The 24892-nt window shown below is 41.6% G+C and overlaps 1 protein-coding gene across 1 annotated transcript in view; it reads right to left on the bottom strand.

Moving 5' to 3' along the window:
* The window catches only part of CNTNAP4 (contactin associated protein family member 4), a 358424-nt gene that overhangs the window by 40878 nt on the left and 292654 nt on the right, over positions 1 to 24892 (bottom strand). The window contains exons 18-21 of the mRNA XM_054987581.1: positions 16240 to 16458; positions 10943 to 11182; positions 8853 to 9077; positions 4571 to 4704 (exon numbers count right to left, since the gene is read on the bottom strand). Of these exons, the coding sequence (XP_054843556.1) occupies positions 4571 to 4704; positions 8853 to 9077; positions 10943 to 11182; positions 16240 to 16458 (818 nt within the window). The remainder of the gene's footprint in view (positions 1 to 4570; positions 4705 to 8852; positions 9078 to 10942; positions 11183 to 16239; positions 16459 to 24892) is intronic.

Raw genomic sequence — 24892 nt, 5'->3', positions numbered from 1 at the left:
GTGGAGAATAAATGAAGATCTTTTGGGAGACCAAGGAAGCTTGGAGGTATTAAAAAGAGAGACAAAATGCTTTATTCAAGATAACGTGGATAAAAGAGTTCCAATATATAAAGTTTGGGATGCATATAAAGCAGTAATTCGAGGGGTTTTGATGGACTTAAATGGGAGAGACAAGAAAAATAAAGAAAGGAAATTAAAGGAAATACAAGAGAAAATAGCGCAAATAGAACAGCAATTAAGGAAAAGACCAGGTAAAAATAAATTGATATATGAAATCAAATTATTGCAGGAACAAATAAAAATAATGGAAAATAAAGAAGTGGAGTGGGAATTGAAAAGACTGAAGCAAAAGTCATTTGAAGGGGCCAACAAACCAGGGAAAAATATATTTAGCATGGCAGTTGAAAAAGAGAAGAGAGAATAAAATAATAAGTAAAATAAAGGAGGATGGAAAAGCGTTATATGATCAAGGCTCAATAGAGAGAGCATTTTATAAATATCATGCGAAATTATATCAGAAAAAATTAGTGGATTACAAATCAATAAAAGAGTACTTTGACAAATTGAATATGCCAGCCGTGCCTATAAAATTGAGGGAGAGACTAAATGCTGAAATTACAACAATGGAAATTCTGGAAGCGATACAGACTACAAAGATGGGAAAGGTGCCAGGACCAGATGGACTTACAGCCAAATTTTATAAAGTAATGGTTGAGGATTTAAAACTATTGATGCAGAAAGTAATGAATGCAATATTGGAAGAACAAGAGATACCGGAAACATGGAATGAAGCAAATATTACATTGATACCAAAAGAAACTTTAGATTTAAGTAATGTGAAAAATTATAGATCGATATCATTAATAAATAATGACTATAAGATTTTTGCAAAGATATTAGCAGAAAGACTTAAAGGGTGGTTGATGGAATTTATAGTGGACGAACAAGCCGGCTTTCTGCCTGATAGGCAAATAAAAGACAATATAAGAATAGTACTGAATGCCATTGAATATTATGATAAGAATCCAAGTAAACAGGTTGGCTTTATAAATAAAGATAAATCCAAAATATTATGTAAAAATATGACTAAACAACAACAGCAAGAACTGATGGAGAAGACAAAGTGTGAAGTGGTCCACAAAGTCAAATATTTAGGTATTGAACTGACAGCTAAACATATTGATATATTTAAGAATAATTATGAAAAATTATGGCAACAAATAGATAGAGACATGGTGAAGTGGAATAAGTTGAATCTTTCATGGTTAGGGCGTATTGCTGTAATTAAGATGAATGTACTCCCAAGGATAATGTTTTTACTGCAAACAATACCAATTGTTAAAGATAATAAGCAACTTGAAAAATGGCAAAGAAAGATTTTGAAGTATTGTCGAAGGCTTTCACGACCGGAGAACAATGGTTGTTGTGGGTTTTCCGGGCTGTATTGCCGTGGTCTTGGCATTGTAGTTCCTGACGTTTCGCCAGCAGCTGTGGCTGGCATCTTCAGAGGTGTAGCACCAAAAGACAGAGATCTCTCAGTGTCACAGTGACACTGAGAGATCACTGAGAGATCTCTGTCTTTTGGTGCTACACCTCTGAAGATGCCAGCCACAGCTGCTGGCGAAACGTCAGGAACTACAATGCCAAGACCACGGCAATACAGCCCGGAAAACCCACAACAACCAAAGATTTTGAACTTTGTGTGGGCCGGGAAAAAACCTAGAGTGAAAATGAAGGTATTATATGATGCCAAAGAAAGAGGTGGATTACAATTACCAAATTTAAAACTATATCATGAAGCTATATGTTTGGTCTGGCTGAAGGAATGGATGGTGCTGAAAAACTATAAGCTTTTGGCTCTAGAAGGATATAACAAGCGTTTTGGATGGCATGCTTATTTATGGTATGAAAAGGCGAAAGTAGATGCTATGTTTTTGCATCATTTTGTAAGGCGAAGTCTATTTATAGTATGGACAAAATACAAGAAATACCTGGAAGAGCAAACACCAATGTGGATTATACCAGCAGAAGCTGTAAATCCAAAGATGGAATGTGCTGGGGAGGAGTGGCTGATGTATAAAGAAATTCTAGAAGTTAACCAGAATGTATATACTCTTAAAAATAATGAAGAATTGCCATTTCAGTATGGTTGGTTTAAATATAGACAAATAAAAGATTTATATGATGTAGCCTGTAGAAAAGTAGGTTTTAGGATGGTAAATTCGGAAATTGAAGAATGTTTACTCCAAGGGGGGTAATCTATCTAAAGTATATAAGATTTTGTTGAAATGGTTTACAGAAGAGGAAGTTGTTAAAGTTCAAATGGTAAAATGGGCAATAAATTGTAATAAAGACATACCAATGGAAGCTTGGGAGAAGTTGTGGGAAAATACAGTTAAAATTTCAGCATGTACCACTGTAAGAGAGAATGTTTATAAAATGATGTATAGATGGTATTTGACACCAAGGAAGTTAGCCAACGGTAATAGCCAAATGTCAGATAAATGTTGGAAATGTAAGAAACATGAAGGTTCAGTTTATCATATGTGGTGGACATGTGAGAAAGCTAAACAGTTCTGGGGAGAAATAATAGAAGTTATGTCAGATGTTTTACAGAAAATTGTGAATAAATCCCCAGAATTGATGTTATTGTGTATGAACCTAGAAGAATTTGATAAAATGGACAGAATAATGGTGTTTTATATGATTACTGCGGCTAGAATGTGTTATGCACAACTATGGAAGACTCAAGAAATACCATCAGTGGAAGATTGGATTTTGAAAGTAATGAATATGGCTGAAATGGACAAGTTAACAAGAAAGTTAAAAGAACAAGACGCTTTGGACTATGTTATGAACTGGGAGAAATTTAAGAATTATGTGGAAAAAAAGTGGGACATGAAAGGAAAAATGTGGTCTTTGGATAATGGTTAGAAGGGGAGAATAGATCTTTACTTGTTTGTAATTAGTGATGGAAATATGATAGTATATGTTAAGAAGAATACAGTAATATTGAAATAAATATTAGAGATATTTGTAATATGATAGACAGAGATGAGTATATCATGGTTATACTGTACTAAAGGTTAGCTTATGTTATATTATATAGTATATATTATAACGTAGAAATATTTAAGGTTATATAGTAGGAGATAGTGATTTAGTATAAAGGAAGGGAATGGAAAGCCGTTGGAAGTCAACTGAAAAGGGGGGGAATGGGTGGGAATAATATAATGTGATGGTTGTTACAAAGTGTGTATGGTGATTTATGTATATATTGACCCTTCCAATAAAAATTCTTTAAAAAAAAAGAGTCAAAAATAATAAATTTGATGTACAAATTTACTCAGCTTATTTAAGATAAAATTACTTGCCCCTGAAAATGGTCATCTGCTCTTTGATAATCTTACAAAGTTATGTACTGATTTTGCACTTGCACATTTTCATTCCTCAGCATAAGTTCTAAAAAATGTACTGGCTGTATTGACACATGCCCCTTAATTGCTAAATTCAATTAAAAAAATTAAAAGTCACAACAATACCCTGTTTCCTGACTTGCCCAATTAATTTGGCCAGCAATTCCAAAGTGCAACAAAGCCTCAACTTATATGCACACAAGTACTCATCATTTATATCACTTAATCATGGCCTTTAGAAAAGAACGAATCAGAAGAAAGGGAACATCACACTGTTGCCTATAGAAAGTGTTAATTTTCCTAACTGGCCTCTTCACTACAATCCTGGAGCAACAATTTAAGAGCATGCATGTACTGACACACATGTAGAGATCCATGTGTGCAAACACCCCCAATATGCATAAAAAAATAGCGAATTTAGAACTCAGAAAAAGAAATGGGCTTTTTTTTGGTTGATAGCTAATTATGGTTAGAACCAAGGGAGTTCTACCATTGTTAATGCAGAATCACCCTCCCCCTGAGAAATATGCCTGAATGTTGCATCCTTTGATGAGTCAGTGCTCTGTGTTGGTCCGCATCAGAAGGCATGTTGTAATCTATGTAAAAATTGCTTTTGAGAGGAGGTAATACTTCTACTCTCAAAACATAACCTTTTGAGAAATAATAGTGACATGTACCTCTCATTTTATGTCAGGAAAAATGTTCATCTTCACTATAAAAGGAACTCAACATTATGAAAATGGAGCAAAATAACTGACCCCCTCCTAGATGAGACTTTCTCCTTCTCCTTTAATTTTCAGTTCTTGATAGGGGTTCATACTTCTATATACCCCACTGTTCTACTTAAATTACTCTCTGTACACAGCTATAGATTTTTCTTAAAAGGCTTACTGGAACTGGAATTATTTTGCTTTTGTTGTTGCTTTTATTAAGAAATGTGAAAAAAGAATGTGACCTTTTAAAATGGGAAAATGTGAACTTCAAAGACAACACTTAGACAAGATTCTCCCCATGCAGTGAGAGCCTAGTCTGTTTTTGGTATTTTTAAAAAAATATATATGTATATGCATGAGCACATGCTATATTGTATTTATTTATTTTAGTTTGCTTTGGGGCTTGTACCCTTTGATGACAATCTGATTTTTTTGAATTACCTCCACAAATAGAATTTCTTCCTCTCTGTTAATTTTCACTCGGTGAAGCTGCCCGTCGGCCATGCTTTTGAAATTGATGCTAAAGATATCAGGATCTTGATGGCTATCTAGCTTGTACCTGATCTGTAAACTTCCTGAAGGAATTGGGAAAATGATATTTTAGTTTCAAGATAGCTATATATACAAAATAGCTATATAATGTTTCCTTTCCTCAAATACATTCAAAAAGCTATTGCAGAATGGAATTTTATTTTCTGAAAGGAATATCATACATAATAGATACACAGAGAAGACATGGAAGCACTGTCATAAATAAAGAAGAAGAGGAAAAACTATGAAAACTATTAGATTTAAGAAATTAAACTATCAGATAGCAAACCAACGTTCAGGTATACCAGGGCAGCAGCCAAATTTTTAAAAGTACTTCACTGTGAAATCTCCATTGAAAGAATGAAAATTTGTACTTGAGAAGTGACGTCTGGTTTCTGACCTCTGGTTTCTGGATGAAATTGATTAACTTGACCCTTATTAGTATGGTTTCTGTCCAAGTTTCTAACCAATTTGGCTGAGAAATATTTGCTGGACAGTTGACAAGAGGAATGGATCCTGCTATTTCATCACTCCCATCTTCCCAGTAAACTGGTGAGCTGAATGTGATCTCCCCAGTGTGTGAAGATGTTTTGGGGTAATCATGTTACTGGGATTTGTTGTTTTCCAACCAAATGTCACCAACATTGCAATGGATCTTCTTCTATCTGTCCAAAGAAGTTTCAAGCAAATTGGACAAAGGGTTTGAATTATATGGAACCCTGAACAAGCCTAGGCTTTCTACTTTCAGAGGGAGGAGGTACTCCTTCTTCATCCCACAAATAACAGAATAAAGAGAATTTGGCCTACCTGGCCAGCAATGTAGCTGCTTAAGGCCAGGGGCCACCATTTGCCTCCCCGCAGGAAGAAGAGCTGACAGACAACTTCCCAGCCAATCTGGAAATTAAGGAAGGGGCAGAGCCAAGAGCCTTATAAGTTGGCTCCGCCTCTGCTCCTGCAGTTGCCTTGAGTTCAGCCTGAGCCGAGCTCCTCTGAGGCTGGTTTTATTGAAGGCCCTCAGGTCTAGGCAGCAGTAGCTGCCTTGGAGAAGCTGTGCTATTCCCCTGCTTGCTACCTTCAAACTCCAAGATGAGAACCAGGGCCCAGTGCCAGGTTCAGTGGTTTTGCAGGAACTTTTTCTTATTTACATTTGGGGCTTGTTGTCTGTCGGTCAGGAGGGCTAAAGCAGGGTGAAGCACAGCCCCTGTAGGCCTCTGGCCTACCTAGGCTCCCCCCCCCTTTTTACTTTGTTCGGAGGGAGTACTTCCAGAAGCATCAGCAAGGGCTTTGCTGTAGGCCGCAGGGGTGAATTGCAGCCATCTGAGGGGAGGATTGTTTCATACTTTATTGTTACAGGCCTAGCAGGGTGGATGCTGGTAGGCCCCCCTCCCCTGTCTAGGCTTTTCCCTCCCCCCCCCCCATTGGGAGGGAGTATTTCCAGCAGCAATACCTTGGCAAAGGCCTTCAGGCATCAGGGGCCATTTTGTGAGAGGGCTTGGCAGTTTATTCAGTTGGGTGTGGCCATTTTGAGAATGGCACCTGGTGGCCTGCTTAGCCTCCTGGCAGTGGTGGCCATGTTGTGAAGGCATCTACAATATGCACAGCTCTGGGGGTGGTCATTTTGAGTGTGGCATTTGTGTGGCCTGATTGGTCTCCTGCTTACTGGCAGTAGTAGCCATTTTGGTGGGGCTTTTGCAGCTTATCCTGTGCTGGGGGGTGGCCATTTTCAGGGTGGCACCTGGTGGTCTGCTTAGCTTCCTGGCAATCGTAGCCATGTTGTGAAGGCATTGGCAATGTGCACAGCTCCAGGGGTGGCCATTTTGAGTGTAGGCATTGTGTGGCCTGATTTGCCTTCTGCTTAATGGCAGTAGTGGCATTTTGGTGTGTGTGTGTGGGGGGGGGGGAGGTGGCAGCTTGTCCAGTGCTGGAAGTGGCCATTTTGAGTGTGTCACATGGTGGCCTGCTTAGCCTTCTGGCACTGCCAGCCATTTTGTAGAGGCCTCTGTGGCCTACACAGTGTTTGGGCTGCCATTTTGGGGGTGCTGCATTCCTATTGGGCTTTGAAGCTCTAAAAGCAGTCATTTTACAGTACATTACTAAGGGGCTGGGAACCCTGCCCTCCCTGATGCCCCCCCCAAAGATGTAGCAATGGGTCCAGTGGCTTACCTGCTGGCCCCAGAGGGATATGGGGCTGAGAAGAAAGAAGCGGCAGCGGAGACGAGGCCACTGGGGTGGACGCAGCCTGGGTGGGCCGTGGCTCCGTGGTTGGCTGCCAGGCTGGCAGAGCAGCTGGCAGGCGGGCTGGTGGAGCCTAGGGCCATGACATCCCCACAGCCTACCCAGGGCCAGCCCACCCAGGTGGCCGGATACCAAGGGAGTTGGGACAGCCACTGGAGATGAGGCAGGAGGCAGCCCAACCCTCCCCGCTGGTGGCAACAGGAGCCCTGAGTGCGACCAGTTGGGAAAAGGGCAGAGGCAGGGCAGAGCAGGTGGAATGGGGGCCAGCCACAGTGGCTGCAGGTAGCATAAATGGTGGGAATGGCTTTAAGAGCCAGAGGCTAGGGGCAGAGCTGGTGATTAGGGAGAGGGATAAAAAGATGGGAGGCACTAGGGGGAGAGGAGTTGAAGAGAGGAGCACAGGAAGGCAGGGACATGGAGTGAGAAAGATAGGGAGGAAAGCCAGCATGGGGAAGGCAGGGAAGAGGGGACCTAGGGAGGAGGGGCTGGTTCTGAGATGAAGGGCACAGCTTCTCGGGGGAAGCAGAGGTTCTAGGGGCTAACCCCCCGCACTTGTGTGATCCCGCACAGAGGACTGGCCCAGGAGCTCTGTGGCCTCTCAGGGGCAGCAGCTATGGCCAGGACCTGCTCTGGCAGAGCAAGCAGTGGGAAGCCAACATGGCTGAGCAGTGGGCAGTGGTAGCAGACATGCAGGGGTGTGACAATTGCATTACATTACTGTACATTTCCATCATGCCACCCCAAAAGGATAGTAGCCATGCTAAGGGCAAGCGGCCAGTGAATAGGCCTCTGTCTCTCTCCCTTGAAAGGGTCCGATTGGAAGGAAGAAACATCACTATCCAGAAAATCAGTAGAATTAAAACAAAAGTTCTCATGCTTCATGGCTGGTAAACATTGGAACTTGATAAAAATACATGGATGTTTTTGGGAGGGTGTTTCATTATTCCCAGACATCTTGGATTTGTTTTACAGTACTGAAAAATCAAAGTAATGATTCAAAACAGTGATTTTCATGTATATTTTCAGCTTGGGAATTCTGTTATGCACACCTCTAATGTGTTTATATTCTGTATATTCAAAATGGGGGAGCTTCAAAAAAGGGCCGTTGTGACTGAAAATATCAGAGCTGCTGTTGTTCAGAGAACAGGGTGTTAGACACAATTCTGAAATTTCTACAATTATTGTAATGATCAGGCCCAAAGTCACTGACTGACCTTTGAACAATTTTCTTATCTATTGTGGGTATGCTCTACACTATGATTATATTTATCAAGCATCATATTTGCATATAATTGGGCATGTAGCTGGCACTTTTTAATTCATTCTAAAAAAAATCATCATGTTTTTCTTGTTTCCAACACTGAAAATCATTACAGTGATAATATGATCAATACAATAAAACCAGTAAAAAATAAAATTAGATCTCTCTTAGTGCACTTAATTTTTAATTAACTTTTTTTGTTCTTTTTAAATTATCAAGCTCTGGCAGACTTCTCTGGGGAGAGAACACCTTCATATTATGGCCACAATAAAGAAGGGTTTTGACCCATATATGTTTCTATTTAATGGAATAAATGAAGGAGTATGAAGCATCTCCAAATTGGAAGTGATACTCAGTTAAGTCCAGGTGCTGATTATGCTGATTATGTTTACGTTTTTTTCTTTTTGACTAAATACTTGGGCCTGGATTTTCTGGAATACATAGAATTCACCTGCCTTAAATATACTGAGGCCATCTCCATATTATGAATATACAAGTCTACATACACCTCTGCAGACCAGAATGTATGAAGCTTTTGTGTAAGAAACAATTCTAGCTCAGCTTCTCTTTTGATATAATTGGAATTTTAGAATAAAATAAAGAAGATAAGGACTGGAAAGTAGTTTGCAAATTGCAACATTATAAATATCAATCACTATTGCACCTTTGATAAATTTTCAAAAAGAGCATACTCACCATTTTTGGCAAGAATAATTGAAAGATATTCCTTATAGAATGAATTTATATAAAGAAGTAAGCTTGGAACCCATGTGGTTCTAAAGGTAAATGTGATTACTTCTCTAGTCAGTGGCATATCAGGATGGAATGAAGCTGCATGGGAACTTGAGTTTTTAGCCAGAGTATATGACTCCTGAAAGTTGTACATTATTGAAGAGCCAGCTCTAAAATATGCAGAGATCTCTGAAACAATACCAGTTTGATTTTGTTAATATAATCTTGAAATAAACCATATATTGAAAAAACTAATCTCATGTCAAAAGGTTGGAATCACTTATCAGCACAATAGCTGAGAAATTAGCCATAATTTACAAGTGCTTTTTTTTAGGATGGCTATAGGAAAATTCTAAGACCAACCCAATGTACAACGATATGGGTACTCTATTACAATCAGAGAGAAGGAAGGACCTACCCCAATTTTCTCAAACCTGATGACCATCTATGTTCAGAGGAAGGCAACTCCTCTGGGTTAGGTCTTTATTTATATAGCCCTGGAATGGAATGGAGCAAACAGCAGCTGCACTGGATGATAGTACAGATGGCAAAATGTATAAACCCTGCTGTGAGAGCACTGTGTCCCTTTCCTTTCCACCCTCCCTATACCATTGCTCAGAAAGGCATTCCTTTGAAGGCAAGAAGCTACATTTCTCAAAGTGTCTACAATCGCTTTAATTTGAATGTACTTTGAAAATAAGAAACAAATGCTTTCGATTCCTGAGACTACAGGCTGGTTAACAAAACATCAACCAAGCACCTTGGTGAAGTCCCGGTGCTTCTGCTACTGTGGAGAATTCTCCTTCCCTAAATTGATACTCAGGTGGTGATCCCATAGAGCTTGCTAATTTAATTTCTAAGGCATATTTTAGTTGTAGGTAAAAAGAGTAACCTGTAGCTGTTTTCAGTGGATGAGTGTTTGCCTTTATACATATATGAAGTTTGCCAGTCAAGGTCAATATAAAATAATGAACATTCTTAGTCTTGTTCCATTCAAATCACAGATTATCCTTAGCACTAAGACATTTCTCAAGCTCTCTGTCTTATTCATGTTTAGCTGGATCTTTTATGATATCCAGTCCTGCAAGTTTGACCACCTACTCCTCAGATTGATTTTCTGGGAAAGACTTCAGTTTGCCTTCTTCTCATACCCATCTCATCTCAACATAAAAGCACTTCAGCTTGATCTCTGCTTTCATTTATCTGTTGGCTAGAGGCAGAAAGAAATGGTGGGACACTCACAGTTTGCCTGTAGCAGCAGGAAGTACAACTGACTACTCTGAACTGAACTTTAAACATTTTATCACCTTTAAGTTTAGGATACATTTCCATTCATTTTTCATTAAGCAAGAATAAAATGAAAATTTCAATAAACGCATAAAACCATCTCTCCGCACCTCATCTCTTTAAACCTAAGTAATATAGTGGGAAAAGATCTGATCTGCTGAAGAGTCAACTGGAGTTAATTGGAGAGAAAATTGAAAATGTTGTTTAGAAGTGTTGCTAAAAGATATGAAATACTGATCTGACATGAAAAATCATCTTATAGTGAAGTAAGTCTAGAGATAGTTTTGCTCTGTAAAAGTTTTAAAGTAATGTTAAAGCCAATTTAGGCATAATTCTAAAGTCGCTTAGACTCAGTGAAGTCAATAGGACTACTCTGCAAAAACTACTTTGGGGCAGTTTTAGGAACATGGTCTAAATAGTAGTAGAGTTTCATCACATATGGCACTCTGGTGCTACAGATTGCCATGGCTACTGAGTTTTAAAAGTACAGTCCTGTGGAAGACACATATAAGAAGCTTATCTGCAGTATGACAAGACAGCTACCACCTCAAGAGTTACTGATGTTAGATAAAGGTGTGAAAAAAATCTTTCACAAAATTTTTCTACGGAATACAAGGGCACAATTTTTAAAAAATAGAAATAACACCACAATATTTACTAAACATTAGTTACAATTTAAGAAAATTAAAATCTGAAGTAAATCATGTAAAGTAATTGGCATCATTAGACTGACATTTAAAAAAAATAAATTTACAATTCATGCTTGCCTTTCTTACAGAATGGCCCTGCATAGGCAGACAAAGTGCAGTCACAGGAAAATCCACTATATTTCTCTTTGCATTTTCCTCCATTGTGGCATAATCTACCATAGCTGCTACAATGTCCAGGGCAACCTGGTTTTACACCTGGGGTTATCTTTGCTCTCTCTTCCAGGTCAAGTGCACCTCCATTTAATTGCAAAGAACGAATACACCCCAGAAATCCTTTCTGTCTGGATGCTGTCCCACCTGGAATGGAAATAAATCAATGTAGTTTGAGAGACTGCTGTAAAATGATGTGTAAAAACCTCCATACTTTTTAAATCCTTATCCTAGCTGTTCAAACGCATAGCTTGAAAATTGTTCTGGCTTTAGTCAAGTTATTAAAATAAGTTCTTATAGGTATTTATGACACACAACTTTTTTGTACAATAACAGTAAGCAAGTAAAAGCATAGACTTGTATTATCTTAAAGTAGTGAAATACATAAAGATTAGAAATGAATGAACAACTACACACATGTGTTGTAATTTCTCACTGAATTTCTTCCAGTGTTCTTGACTTCTCAATATCTAATGTTAGGTTTCACATAAATAACCAAATAACCACAGCCTTCAATTTAGGAAATCATGAGGAAGAAGAAAAGAGAGGGAGCAAAAAAAAATTCATATGAAAAATATGGGTAACTCTAATATGCAAGTCCAGTATAATGATATGAAATATTTATACACATCAATTTTAGTGATAACAACGTATCTGCATACTCCCTGAATGAGTGAAGTAAAGGATAGAAAACAACAGAATTACATAAGATCATGGGCCCTGTACAGATTGCTAGGTGAGAGGATACAATGGGCTAAGGAAAGCTGAGCAACAGTAACAAACTTTCAGAATAAGGTGGTGGAATGTTTTCAAACCAACCTTCCAAACTTTTAAAACCCTGAGACATTACAACCTCTTTCTAAAATTAAATTCTCCTTGTAATAGCTTAGCAGGAGATTTGCACCATCACTAATCTTCTCTACTAACACCAGAATTCTTCTACTTTTGTCTCACTTCCCCAAATTGTGGGGAAGAAAAGAATTTTGGGTTATGTAGAGAAGAAAATGGCAGTCTAGTAGCAACAGTTAAGTCACTGACCAAGAGAAACAATAACAAAAGCCTTTCAGTTCCCAGGATACTTGTTGGCATTTGTCTGCCTAGAAGATTATGTTGAAGAAAACCAAGAACCACAAACAATTAGAAAAAGTCTTTAGCTTTCATTCTTAGTGTCCCCTCCCATCCTTAACCCTCCAAAGCCTAATAGTGTAAAACTTAGAAAAACCAGGAGAAATGAAAAACTGGCAGTTGAGAAGGTTGGAAATGATGAGAAAGTTCCCTTATTTCAGTCTAAGTTCCCCAAGAAAGAGCTGGAGAACTCTCAGGGTGCGGGGAGGATTGATCTTTAAAAAAGCTAGTTCATTCTGTCTCAAGATCAGTGTCTTTTAACAATCACTAGCCAAGTAAATGGGAAGACAGATGACAGATATTAGTAAAATATGCAAAATAATTTTGGAATACATAATACTGCCACAACTTAGAGGGAAGTCTTTCTGTCAATAGTTAATTATTATATTGACATGACACAGGTATCTACAAAGAAATATATATATATATACAGGGCTCAGTTGGGGGGGGGAATGCGCCAGAACATCATTCTAGAAGATCCGAAAAGAGATCACGTGGGTGGTTGCCCCGCCCATGTTATTCCTCTTCCTCACCATTCCTCGTGTCTTTAGCAATTCCCAGCTGAACATAAAATTTATTACACATCTCTTGAGGGAAATAAAAATTTTAAAACAACATTCTAAAAATTCATCAAAAAAGTCTGCAACATGTTGTCAAAGTGGTTATAGGATATGAGCAAATAAACAAGAATTTAACCCTAGTATAATTAGGAAACAGTGTGTTCCAGCTAGACTGAGGCTTATCCTCCTGAGCCTGAGGCACTGTAAGTATTGTGGCTCAGATCTTTGCAACTCATACCAGCTGACACAGTATTTATTTATTTATTTAGATTAATTATAGTTCGCCTTTCTCACTGAGACTCAATGCAGATCATACAGTGTGACTTAGTACAGTTAATATCAAAGACGTTTCAATAAAACATGTAATGGATACATTTAATGCAAAGATTTAAGAAATTTGCAGAAATCCAGCACAGAGCTGAAATGGAAATGCCAAAACCAAACAGAAACAATTCTACGACTGACATAGTAAACAACAAAGAAACAACCCAGTAGCATCATTCTTATAGCAATAGTAGCAGAATCTATGGTCCATCAATGTTTACAGCAATTGTAATAAATTCTGTGGTCCCTCCCTATCCCTTTTCCAATGGATCTCTATGAGACCAATTCCTTACAATACAGCCCTTCCATCTGAGTAAAAAGACTTCTTGAATAATTCAGTTTTGCATCATTTGCAGAAGGCCAGGAGAGTGGGAGCTTTCCTAACCTCCTCAGGTAGACCATTCTATAAAGTGGGGGCCACCCAGAGAACGCATGTGTACAGGCAGATTTCGATTTTGTCCATGTGCAAGGTGGAACCAGCAGAAGCCCATGTTCAGATGAGCAAAGTTGCTGTGGAGGAACATAGGGAGCGAAGTGATCCTGTAGATATGATGTTCCAAGGCCATGAAGAGCTTTGTAGGTGATAGCCAATACTTGAATTGGCCTCAGTGATAGTTAGCCAATGGAGTGACTGTAAAATGGGAGTAATATTCATGGTTCTGATAACAGCAGAACAGTAGGGTTCTGCACTAGCTAGAGTCTCCAAATAAACTGAGAGGGAAGATCAATGTACTATGCATTACAGTAGTCTTGATGTTACAATGGCATGGATTTAGGTAGTCAGATCAGCCATGTCAAGATTAGAGATGGACATGAACAGCAATATGAACAAAAAAAGCTACGAACAGCCCAATCTGCTGTTCGCGAACAAGCTGTTAATGAGGCCCCATTCTAAAAGAACAAGCGGTCGTTGCAAGCCTTGTTTGTTGCTGTTCATCAAGCCAGACAGTTTGGCACTGGCAATCAATTCCCTTGACAACTTAGGCAGGGATTGTCTGAACTCTGTCTGAACTCCTGCTGTTGCCCTGGAAACCCCAATCTAAGCCCAATTTAGCTTGATAGGCAGGTCTTCCTTTCAAGTTTGGATCTCCAAATTTGTTACAAGGGAGCAAAGACCGGGGGGAGGGGGGCTCCCAGCTCTGGCTTTGCAGACGGTGGAGAGGGAGAGACAGTTGCTGTTGGAATTTTGATAAAGTGCATTAGAGCTTGAATTTTCTTTGTGTGTGGTGGGATAGGGATCTACCCCTTCCAGGGCTGCTGCCAGGCTCTGGGCCAAGCTATTATTTATTACTGGTACCTTTCCTGCTACCTGCTCAGGTAAGGTTTCTGGGAGTGGAGCAGTAGGGATCTACCTATTCAAGTTCTAGGGCTGCTGCCAGGCTCTGGGGCCAAGCTATTATTTATTATTGGTACCTTTCCTGGTGCCTGCTCAGGTCAGGGTTCTGGGAGTGGTGAGGTAGGGATCTTGACCAAACTTGGATGATGGCTGAAGGAGAGCCTGCTGGCCCCCACGTACATCCAACCATGAACATGTTTGTGAACAAGTCATGTTCGTAAGTGTTTGTGAGTCCCTGTTCGTGGATGGCAACAAACAATGAACATCATGTTCAGTGTTTTTTTTCTGTTTGTGCCCATCTCTAGTCAAGATAGGGGGGGCATCTTCCAGGCTATACTGAGTTTGTGGACATCTAGGGCTGAGAAGAACTGTCTTCTCTGCTGAACCCACACATACTAATAGGACCTAACTACATATTACATTTTCCTTACTTCCTGCCTTGGTCTACCTTACTTGGATTTGGACTACTATGCATATTGAATTTGTAAAGATTCTTATTCCCTTTCGGACTTCCAGAACCCTGTGTGTTTTTAAGCCAAATGCTTGGTATAATGTTTCCTGATCTCCTTTCCATGATAGGGAAAAAGTGAGAGACCCTCCCCCCTACACACACACACACACACACTGTCTTGTGCATAGAAGTACTTGAAAAAAATACTTGAACAAGTACTTCCAAAGCAGAATAATGTTTTAGTATTAGCTTGAAAAAATACACCTATTAAGCAAATCAACTGTAATATACTCTTCTGTCATACTTTTAAGGCATCATTCCTAATGTTTGCGTTTTTAAAAGTCATTTTTCATCAGTCCTTCTCCATACTATTTGAAAGAATAACTGCACAGATCTTTGAGGGATTGTGAGCTGCTGTAGTTATAATGTATAATATTTCAATTTACTTCAAAGATCCTAAAGAACAGGACAAAAGTACTGGTATATCTCTAGACAGAAAAAAGTGAAATGTAATGTAAAAAGAGAAGAGTTCTTATATCAGAAGACACCTACTTACATATTTCTTTGTCTCTATGCATATGTATGTACTTTAAAGCACACAACAGCAAAGCTATTACAAAGATTGCATTGAAATAAAATTCAAAGAGGAACCAATAAAATGTGGAAATATCCTCTCCTCAGTTTGGCATGGGTGAGAGGGATGATTAAATATGAAGTTTCAAAAACATTAAATCAACCATAGGAGAGTTAACGTAAAATAAAACCTACTCATTATACTATATGTAATCATAGAAATATCTCTTTTTGCCCATATGTAAAATTTGAATACTGGTCCCCAAGAATGATCAAGGTATCCACTACCACAACAAAAAGGTGGCCACAACATTCTGGCTGAAAAGGAAAAGCCTGAAGGAGCTGACAGGGATAACTGATCTTCAGGGTTGGGAAAATATTTTCTTCGGGGTGGGGATAGTAATGAACATTTATTTGTTGTACTCCCTCAGCAGTATAATTTGTTTCTTTAGAACATTTTAAGGTCACTTCTCACGGAACCTGCCTGAGGTACCTTACAAAATAGAATAAAAACAAGCATGAAATGATATTAATTAAATCCAGATTTTTAAAAGTCCCAGCATGGCATGAAACTTAGTTCAAAAAACAGACCGACGGCAGCTTAAAACAACAATTTCCATGCTAAAAGAGCTTAATGGAAAGCCTGGGTGAACCAAAATATTTTGATCTGGTGCCTTAAAAAAGGTAAAATAGGTGCCAGGTGAGCCTCACCTCCAAAAGTGAGGTCCCACTACTGAAAAAGCCCTGTCCTCACTAGTATTTATAAGATGCTCATTTTACATGAACCATTATCTTTATTTTATGATGATCAGGAAACAAGGAACAGTACGCTTACCGACAAAGAGCTGACTGTTGAGCTGCAAGTGAATATGCCCATCCAATGGAGCTCTATGAATCCTTTGAGGGAGCTGATCCACTTGCAATGAAGCCTCTTTGATGTTTCTTTCAGCCTTCACATAGTGCCACTGGTTGTCATTTAAGGGACTGGGTGATTGTACTGTGATCTCATTTGGCCCATTGCCCACATCAAATGAAAATGTCACTTCAGTTGGAGCTAGAAAGAGCAAAGAAACCTAAGACAATTTAGGATTTGAGAGGTCACCAAAATGCTTCCAGATATTGCACAGAACAATGCTTTGTCAGAAAAGGGGTATGTTTCATTTTTCCTTTGGTTTTGAAACAATAGAAAGATTCATGGGGGTTAATAAAAATATAACCTTTGCAGTGCATTGCACTGCAAATTGAACACTTAATTTACAGCTTTAATTAGTTTTCAGTATAAGTACAAGAAAATACATATTGATTTAATTGGCTGGCACAAACTTAGTTAAAATATTGTTACTTGAATTAAGCAAGTAAGTAAAACTAAACTTCTGTCACACAGCTTCTATAACAAGTTCAATCTATCCCGCATAATATCAATAATACAGAACACTTGGAAATAAATATTGTTACCTTCAATAGCAATACCTTCAATAGCAATGCAGAATATTTAGTATCTTTTTCTAAATACTCTTAGTTTTAAAGAGAACTTCTACAAAAGTTCTGTTCTAAGATGGTTTAAATAAAAATTATAATGAAAAGGTTTGGTTTCCTTTTAACCACTGTTATCTACTGCACAATTCAATCACAACTCACTGTAGTCAATGGGAAAATGTAAGCCTAATTTGAACAGTTTTGGCTTTAATCTTTTGCCAGATCCAATATATACATGTTCTTAACTACCTGCATCAATTCTCTATCACACTGTGGTTTGTCGCTCATTATGGCCACCATATTTTCTTAGCGCACCTAACTCATAGAAAATTTTCTGAATTTAAAATACCTTCTGCATTCCAATACAGATGTATACATAGGGCAAAGAATAGAAGTGTTGCTAGATTCTATCTATCTCTAGCTAGACTTATCCATGCCTTGTTGCAGAGGCATACTAAAGATAGGACTTTCCCCTTATATCTCAGTAAAGGAAGGCACTAGAGACTTACTTTTTTAAAAATGAAAGATGAGAAATTCAGATAATCTGTTACACATGTTTTGACAATGGCATATTAGTATAACAGTATTCTAGAGTTCATTTAAAAAGAAATAAAAAGCCCTTCAAGTGACCCAGGAAAGAAAACAGACCCCACAGGGACAGAGTCAGAGAATGTGGCCATTCTGGCTGGTAGCGAAGCTGCATTAAGCTAGGGGACATCCTTTGCTCCTCTGATGGAGGAAGAGATGTGGCATGCTCTTCCTGGCCATCCAGAGATCTAGGGAGGGGCAGAGCCAAAGGCTTGGAAGGCATCTCTGCCTAATGCTCCACAGCAGTTGCCTAATGCTTGATTACACAGGCATGCAGTTGCAGCTCTCTTCTGATCGCTTTCCCCAAAGCCTGTGGCAACACTTTGCAAGGCAACATTGGGGAGTGAGGCAGTGGCAATAGGCTGTGGCAAGCGAGCAGCAGCTAAATGAAGCGTGGTGGTGGTGAGCGACCAAGGCGTGGCAGTGGCCTGGCGGTGCAGTGTCCAGCGGATAAGGCCCTCTGCAATGGGCCTTGTAGCACTCACGGTGACAGCACAACTGAACCCAGGGTGGGAGCACTGGCCTTTACAGCCATTTTAAGGGGGCTATGGCTCAGTACATTGTGGGCTTGCTTTGCAGGCAGAAGGTCGAAGTTCAGTCCTTTACAGTATACTTATTGTTGTTCAATTGAAGAGGGATCATGTCTCCCAAAAAGGGTGGGGGCAAGTCCAAAGGAAAGCAGCTAGCCAAGAGGCCAGCACCCCAAAGAGCTGCACCAGCAGCCTCATCATCAGATGACAAGGAGGCTGCTGACATGCAGCAGATGTTTGTGTGCATAGCCACAATTGAGCAAGCCAGGGGGACTCAGGGACCTGGGACTGCCGGAGCTAAAAGTCAGAGAGCGGCTAAGTTGACTTCTAAGGCAACATTTCAATGTGAAATTCCTGCCCGTCTCTCTGCTCTAGAAGGAGCCCTGGACACAGGCGACATTAGGGATGCAGCACTGGCAGCGGAAAGCACTGGCGTGACTGGATTCTGAGGAGCCAGGATGTTCAGTTGAGTCCTGCCCTGTAGTTGTGTCTGTGGACCCAGTCAAAAGAGAAGGTAAGCCCACTGCACCAAAGCACGCACGTGCCTGGCCTTGGGGGCCCTAGGGGCAGGCTGTGGCACCTACCACCCCTGGTGCCTCATATTCCTCAGAGTGCAACCTAGCAGGGGATGGCCATGGCCATGTTGGCCTCCACTGGCCTTACCCATCCAGTACGAAGGGGCATTTAATGGCTCACACCCTGCTTCTCTGTGGCAGGTGAGTGAGGGCCAGTCCCCAGCCGGCTCTTGGAACACTTGGCAGGCCTTCCCAGGTACCCTCTGGGCTCGTTCTATGTATGGCCCATCCTTTTACAGGTCAGTCTTCTTCAATGCCTTGCCTTTGGAGACATGGCCCTTCTGTTGGGTGACCATCTTACACAGGCCATCAGAGATAAGATCCTTAAGGGAGAATATGTTGACATCTTTACCCCTCTCTTCAGGGAGCTGGAGAAGAAGGATAAAGATGAAAGGGATGAAAGGGACAAGGAAAGGCAGAAACATCGAAAGGTTAATGGGAAGTGGGCTAATTGTTTGCCCGGTTTGCTGATATACTTGGGGGGTTACAGCCAGAGCGCAGTCATGGAGGGCTGCTTCACTGTTACAGTACCTGGATATAATATATAAAGGGTATAATGATTTTACTGAGGCTGCATAGCTCCAGTATGATGAGGAATTTCGGATGAGGGCAGCCCTCAATCTGATCATGTCCTGGGATTGAATACACCAACAACTGTGGTTTCAGATAATGTCACCAACTAAGCTTAACATGAGGGATCGTTCGGACAGTGGTCACCTAGTGCATAAGTCAAATGTCAGCACCAGCATTTGCACTTTGGCAGGGCAGTCAGTTCAACCCTGGCTGCTCTGTAGGAATTCACCTCCCAGAGGGTATGTAATAGAAAGTTTTGCAAATTCAGCCATAAGTGTCCAATTTATGGGGGCGCCCATGCCTTTATGGTCTGTAAGCACCAGAGGACAGGCAGCAAGCGTGATGGTAGGGCAGGAGGGGGCACCCAGCAGCAACAGGCCCCATAAATCTGAGGGCACTCAAGCAGCCGTTGGCCTTATACCCAGACTGGATGATGCCCAGTATCTTTTAGAGGAGTTCACAACAGAGTTTCAAATCCCATTTCAGAGCCTCAGGACCCCTTTCATGGCAGCTAACCTGAACTTGGTTGCTGGTATGGAGGGGGTGGTGAGGGAAAAACTAGCTAAAGAGTATACGGAGGGCAGGGTGTTGGGCCCCTTCTCTGCCCCCCCTGTACAAAATTTTCGGGTCTCCCCATTGGGTGTGGTGCTCAAAAAGACAGTAGGTGAGTTTAGAATCATTCACCACCAGTCTTATCATGGGCGGGGGGGGGGGGGTTGTAAATGATATGGTACACATCATTTGACCAGGCTGTCAAAGTTATTTGGTGATGTTGGGCTGGCACAGATATCGCTAAATGCAACATTAAGTTGGCATTTTGCCTTCTTCCAGTTCATCCTGAGGATTTTGAGCTGCTGGGTTTCTCCTTTGAAGGATGGTTTTACATGGCAGGGCTCTCCCAATGAGTTGTTCCATTTCCTGTGTTACCTTAAAGCGCTTCAGCTCTTTCCTTGAGTGGGCGCTGCATCACCGGCTGTAAAGCCACGACACAGTGCACTATGTGGATGACTTCCTTTTCATGGGCCCCATGGGATCTGGCCAATGTGCCAGGCTTCTGGAAGGGTTTGTTAGTTTGTCATGAGAGCTGGGGGTCATGAGAAGACCAAGGGTCCTTCAACAGCCCTGACCTTCTTGGGGATAGAGCTTGATACTGTGCAGCAAATGTCGCATTTGTCTCACAACAAGCTGTTGGACTTGCGGGCCCACCTGTCATTCTTTAAGGGATGGAATAAAGTCTCCTTGTTGGAGCTCCAGCAGCAGGTAGATCACTTAAACTTTGCTTGCAGAGTAGTTGCACCTGGGAGGGTGTTTTTGTGATGCCTATGTGATGCAATGGGGACCCTTCAGCTGCCCACTCACAGGTTGAGGTTCAATAGGGGCAAGGAGAAGAACTTGGAGGTGTAGGAGCAGTTCCTGGATTCCTTTAATAGAGTAACCTTTTGGAAGGAAGATTTGGTTTTGGAGGTTGAGCTCCAGGTTACCACTGATGCTTCAGGATCCACTGGCTTCAAGGCATATTTCCAAGGTCATTGGTATGCTGAGCAATGGCTTCTTGATTGGATTGTAGGGGGTCTTAATAGAGATCTCACCTTCTTAGAATTATTCCCGATCCTAGTGGCAGTTTACCTGTGGGGCAAGGACTTGGCTAATCGCACAGTGCGTTTCTGGTGTGACAACCAGGCAGTGATCCATGTTATTAACTCCCTCTCATCCAGGTCCCCCTTAGTCATGAGATTAGTTCAGCCCCTTACATTCCATTGCTTGCAGTTGAACATTTTGTTCATGGCCAAGCACATCCCAGGTATTGATAACAGTGTGATGGATGCTCTGTCTCACCTCCAGATGGAACATTTTTGTTAGCTTGCTCCCAAGGCTGACTACCAGCTGGCCCGGAAGCCTCAGGAGTTGTGGGATCTTGGAAGACAGAGACATACAGGCTATTCACCTAGCCATGTCACCCAGCACTCAAAGGGTATATGACTGCTCAGTATGCCAGTTTGTTGGGTTTAGGCAGGCAGTGGGACTGCAGCAGGCTTGGCCGGTTCCTGTGGAACACCTGATGCAGTTCTGCATTGAGTGGAGAGGTGAGGACTTAGCAGTAAATGTCTATTAGGGGACATCTGGCGGCCCTTGCCTTTGCCAGCAAAGCTCGCAGTCTTGCCTAGGCCACGAGTGATTACAGAATTAGAAAAATGCTTGAAGATTGGTTCTGACAGGCCGGGCCTTGTCAGGACAATAAGCAACCCATTTCCCCAGCAGTCCTCCATGGGCTAATGTCAGTCTGGACTAAAGTTTGCAGCTCCAACTTTGATGAGACTTTCTTCCATGCAGCATCTTTGATTGCATTTTTGGTGTCCTATGGGTGAGCAAATTAGTTTCCCAGTCCCATAAGGATAGGTCTGAAAGGGCCTTAATGACCCAGGACATCAAGTTTTCAGGAGACAAAGTCACCCTTACGTTATGACATTCTAAGACAGATCAGAGGCAGAAGGGGGTAGTAATTGAGCTTGGCCCCTGTGCAGACAGGGAGCTATGCCCCATACAGGCATTAAAGTGTTATGTTTGAGTTTGGGGTTATGATGTTGGGGTGGTTTTTTGCCACAGTGATGGCTCACCCCTAACTAAATACCAATTTTGGTTGGTGACTAGTAGACGACTATCCAAGTTAGGTTTGTCTGGAGTTAAATTTAGGATCTACTCCTTTAGGATCGGGGTGGCCTCCATGGCAGTGGTGATGGGTTACCCAGGGTCTGCCATCCAGAAGGTGGGCAGGTGGCGGTCCTCTACCTACCATGCATACATGCGTCCTTTGTCTGTGTTGTAACTTCTTCTGTTTCTTTTTTTTCTTTTAGATGCTGTGTTCTGCCAGGAGAGGCTTAGAATACTGATCTGCGAGCACAGCATGGTATTTTAGGCTGCCCATCAGGCCAAGAGGGCACAGATTGTATCCCAGTTTGATTTGAGTGAGTGGGCTACCATTGAATGGCAAGGACACAGAGGGTATTGTTGTTGGAGTCTGCTACAGACTGCCTAACCAGGGAGAGGAAAGGGATGCTGTCCTCCTTGAACAAATTGGTAGAGTATCCAGACATCAGAACCTTATAATTATGGGTGACTTCAATATCCTTGATGTGTACTGGGAGACAAGCTCAGCAAAGCCTAACAAGAATCATGCAACTTCCTGACCTGCCTGGCTGATAACTTCCTTTTTCAAATGGTGGAGGAAGCTACAAGGAGCTTGGCCATACTAGACTTAATATTAATCAACATGGAAGAATTGGTAGATGGGATGAAGGTGGTGGGGACCTTAGGGGAAAGTGATCATGTCCTCCTTGAATTCCAGTTGCTGGGTGGGGTGGGCAAGGAAGTTTGTAGCCAGACAGATATGTGAGATATGTGACAGATATGTGACAGATATGTGAGAAGCAAACACAAGGTAAAAGAGGCAATTGGCTCTTGGAAGTGGAAGGAGAAACTCTGATAGAGGACAGAGAAAAAGCAGACAGGCTTAATTACTATTTTGCCTCTGTTTTCTCCCTGAAGAACTCAGGCACATCTAGAGATGGTAGTAGACACGACAAGACACCTGGGGAGCTAGTTGAAATTGACATTGACAGAGAGGTTGTGGAGAGGTACCTGGTTGTACTGGACGAATACAAATCCCCTGGGCCGGATGGTGTGCACCCAAGAGTGCTCAAAGAACTTTCTAGAGAACTCACAGAGCCTCTGTCCATCATCTTCAAGGCCTTCTGGAGGACTGGGGATGTGCCACAAGATTGGAGAAGAGCTAATGTTATCCCAATCTTTAAGAAAGGGAAGAAGGATGACCCGGGAAACTACAGGCCGGTCAGTCTGACTTCTGTTGCTGGGAAGATACTAGAGCAAATTTTAAAGGGATTGATCTGTAAGCATCTGAAACACCACTTAGTGATCCAGGGAAGTCAACATGGTTTTGTCCCCAACAGATCTTGTCAGAAGAACCTGGTTTCCTTCTTTGATCAAGTGATGAGCTTACTGGATCGTGGGAACTCAATGTGATTTACCTGGATTTCAGTAAAGCTGAAATTTGGATACCTGGATTTCATTAAGGTTCCCCATGACATTCTAATAGGTAAACTGGAAGATTGCGGATTGGACTATAGGACAGTTCGGTGGATAGGGAACTGGTTAGAGGACCGCACCCAAAGAGTGGTGGTCAATGGCGTTTCATCAGATTGGAGGAAGGTGTCCAGTGGGGTGCCACAGGGCTCTGTTTTGGGTCCGGTACTTTTCAATATTTTTATCAATGATCTGAATGAAGGAGTAAATGGGCAACTCATTAAATTTGCTGATGATACCAAATTGGGAGGAGTGGCAAACACCCAAGAAGACAGAGTTAAAATTCAACAAGACCTGAATACTCTGGAGAAGTGGGTGGTTGTGAACAGGATGCAATTCAACATAGATAAGTGCACAGTATTACATCTGGGCCACAAAAATGTGAAGCAGAAATACAGGATGGGGGATACACTTCTGGGTAGTAGTGTATGCGAAAGAGATCTTAGACTGTAAACTAAATATGAGCAGCCAGTGTGATGTGGTGGCAAAAAAGGCAAACTCAGTCTTGGGTTGTATCTAAAGGACCATTGCATTGAAATCGCAGGAGGTCGTAGTCCCTCTTTATACTGCCTTGGTTAGGCTGCACCTGGAGTACTGTGCACAGTTCTGGAGGCCTCACTTCAAAAAGGATGTGGACAAAATTGAGAGGGTGCAGAAGAGAGTGACAAGAATGATCAGGGGTCTGGAGACTGAGCCCTACGAGGAAAAGCTGAGGGCCTTGGGAATGTTTAGTTTGGAGAAGAGGAGATTGAGGGTGGGGGGCATGATTGCTATCTTTAAATATTTGAAAGGCTGTCATTTGGAGAGGGCAAGGAGCTGTTCCAGTTGGCAGCAGAGAATAGAACTCGAAGCAACAGACTTAAATTAAATGCAAAAAGGTACCGGCTGGATATTAGGAAAAACTTTTTCATGGTCAGAGTAGTTCAAAGGTAGAATCAGCTGCCTAGGGAGGTGGTGAGCTCCCCTTCACTGGCAGTTTTCAAGAAGAGGCTGGATGAATATTTGTCAGGGATGCTTTAGGCTCATCCTGCATTGGGCAAGGGGTTGGACTAGAAGGTCTGTATGGCCCCTTCCAACTCTGTGATTCTGTAATTAGCTTTGTGGTGGCACTATAAATAGGTTCCTCACTGGCAGGATAGGGTTTAGAAGAAATGAGTTGGCCAGTGCACACCCTTGGTACGTTCTCATTTGAGGGGGAAGTGGGGTCTGTCAAGATTGTTGGTATTGTTTGATGGCTGCCAGCTGAAATGGCATACTGCTGTGTGGGACCTCCTGTACAAGTATGGCCCCTCACCTTTGATGGTGGAGGGGGGGTCAATAGGCTTGGTCGAGATTCCATACACCTGGCCGGCTGAGTCCCAGCCATATCTTTGGATGGCTCGCACCCAGGGCAGAGGGGCTTGCCCAAACAGGTCAAGATGGAGGTCCAGGGACCCCAGGGGTTGATCTGTATGGCTAGTTAGGTCCTTGCCGTGTTATGTTCAATGTTCTGTTGTTGCCAGAATAAAATTGGCCATTAGTTCCCAACATTCGTGTCTGTATCTTCATTCTGTTGGGGAGGGTGGTGCAAAATGGCTATTATTAGGGCAGGAAAAGCTGAATGTTCCCATCCACGTAGCAGTCATCCAGGCTTTGCTGCATTCTTTTC

This window comes from Eublepharis macularius, chromosome 8 (genome assembly GCF_028583425.1).
Source record: "Eublepharis macularius isolate TG4126 chromosome 8, MPM_Emac_v1.0, whole genome shotgun sequence".
Classification (NCBI taxonomy): domain Eukaryota; kingdom Metazoa; phylum Chordata; class Lepidosauria; order Squamata; family Eublepharidae; genus Eublepharis; species Eublepharis macularius.
The sequence above is the reverse complement of the archived record's forward strand: the minus strand, read 5'-3'. Positions and strand labels throughout refer to the sequence as shown.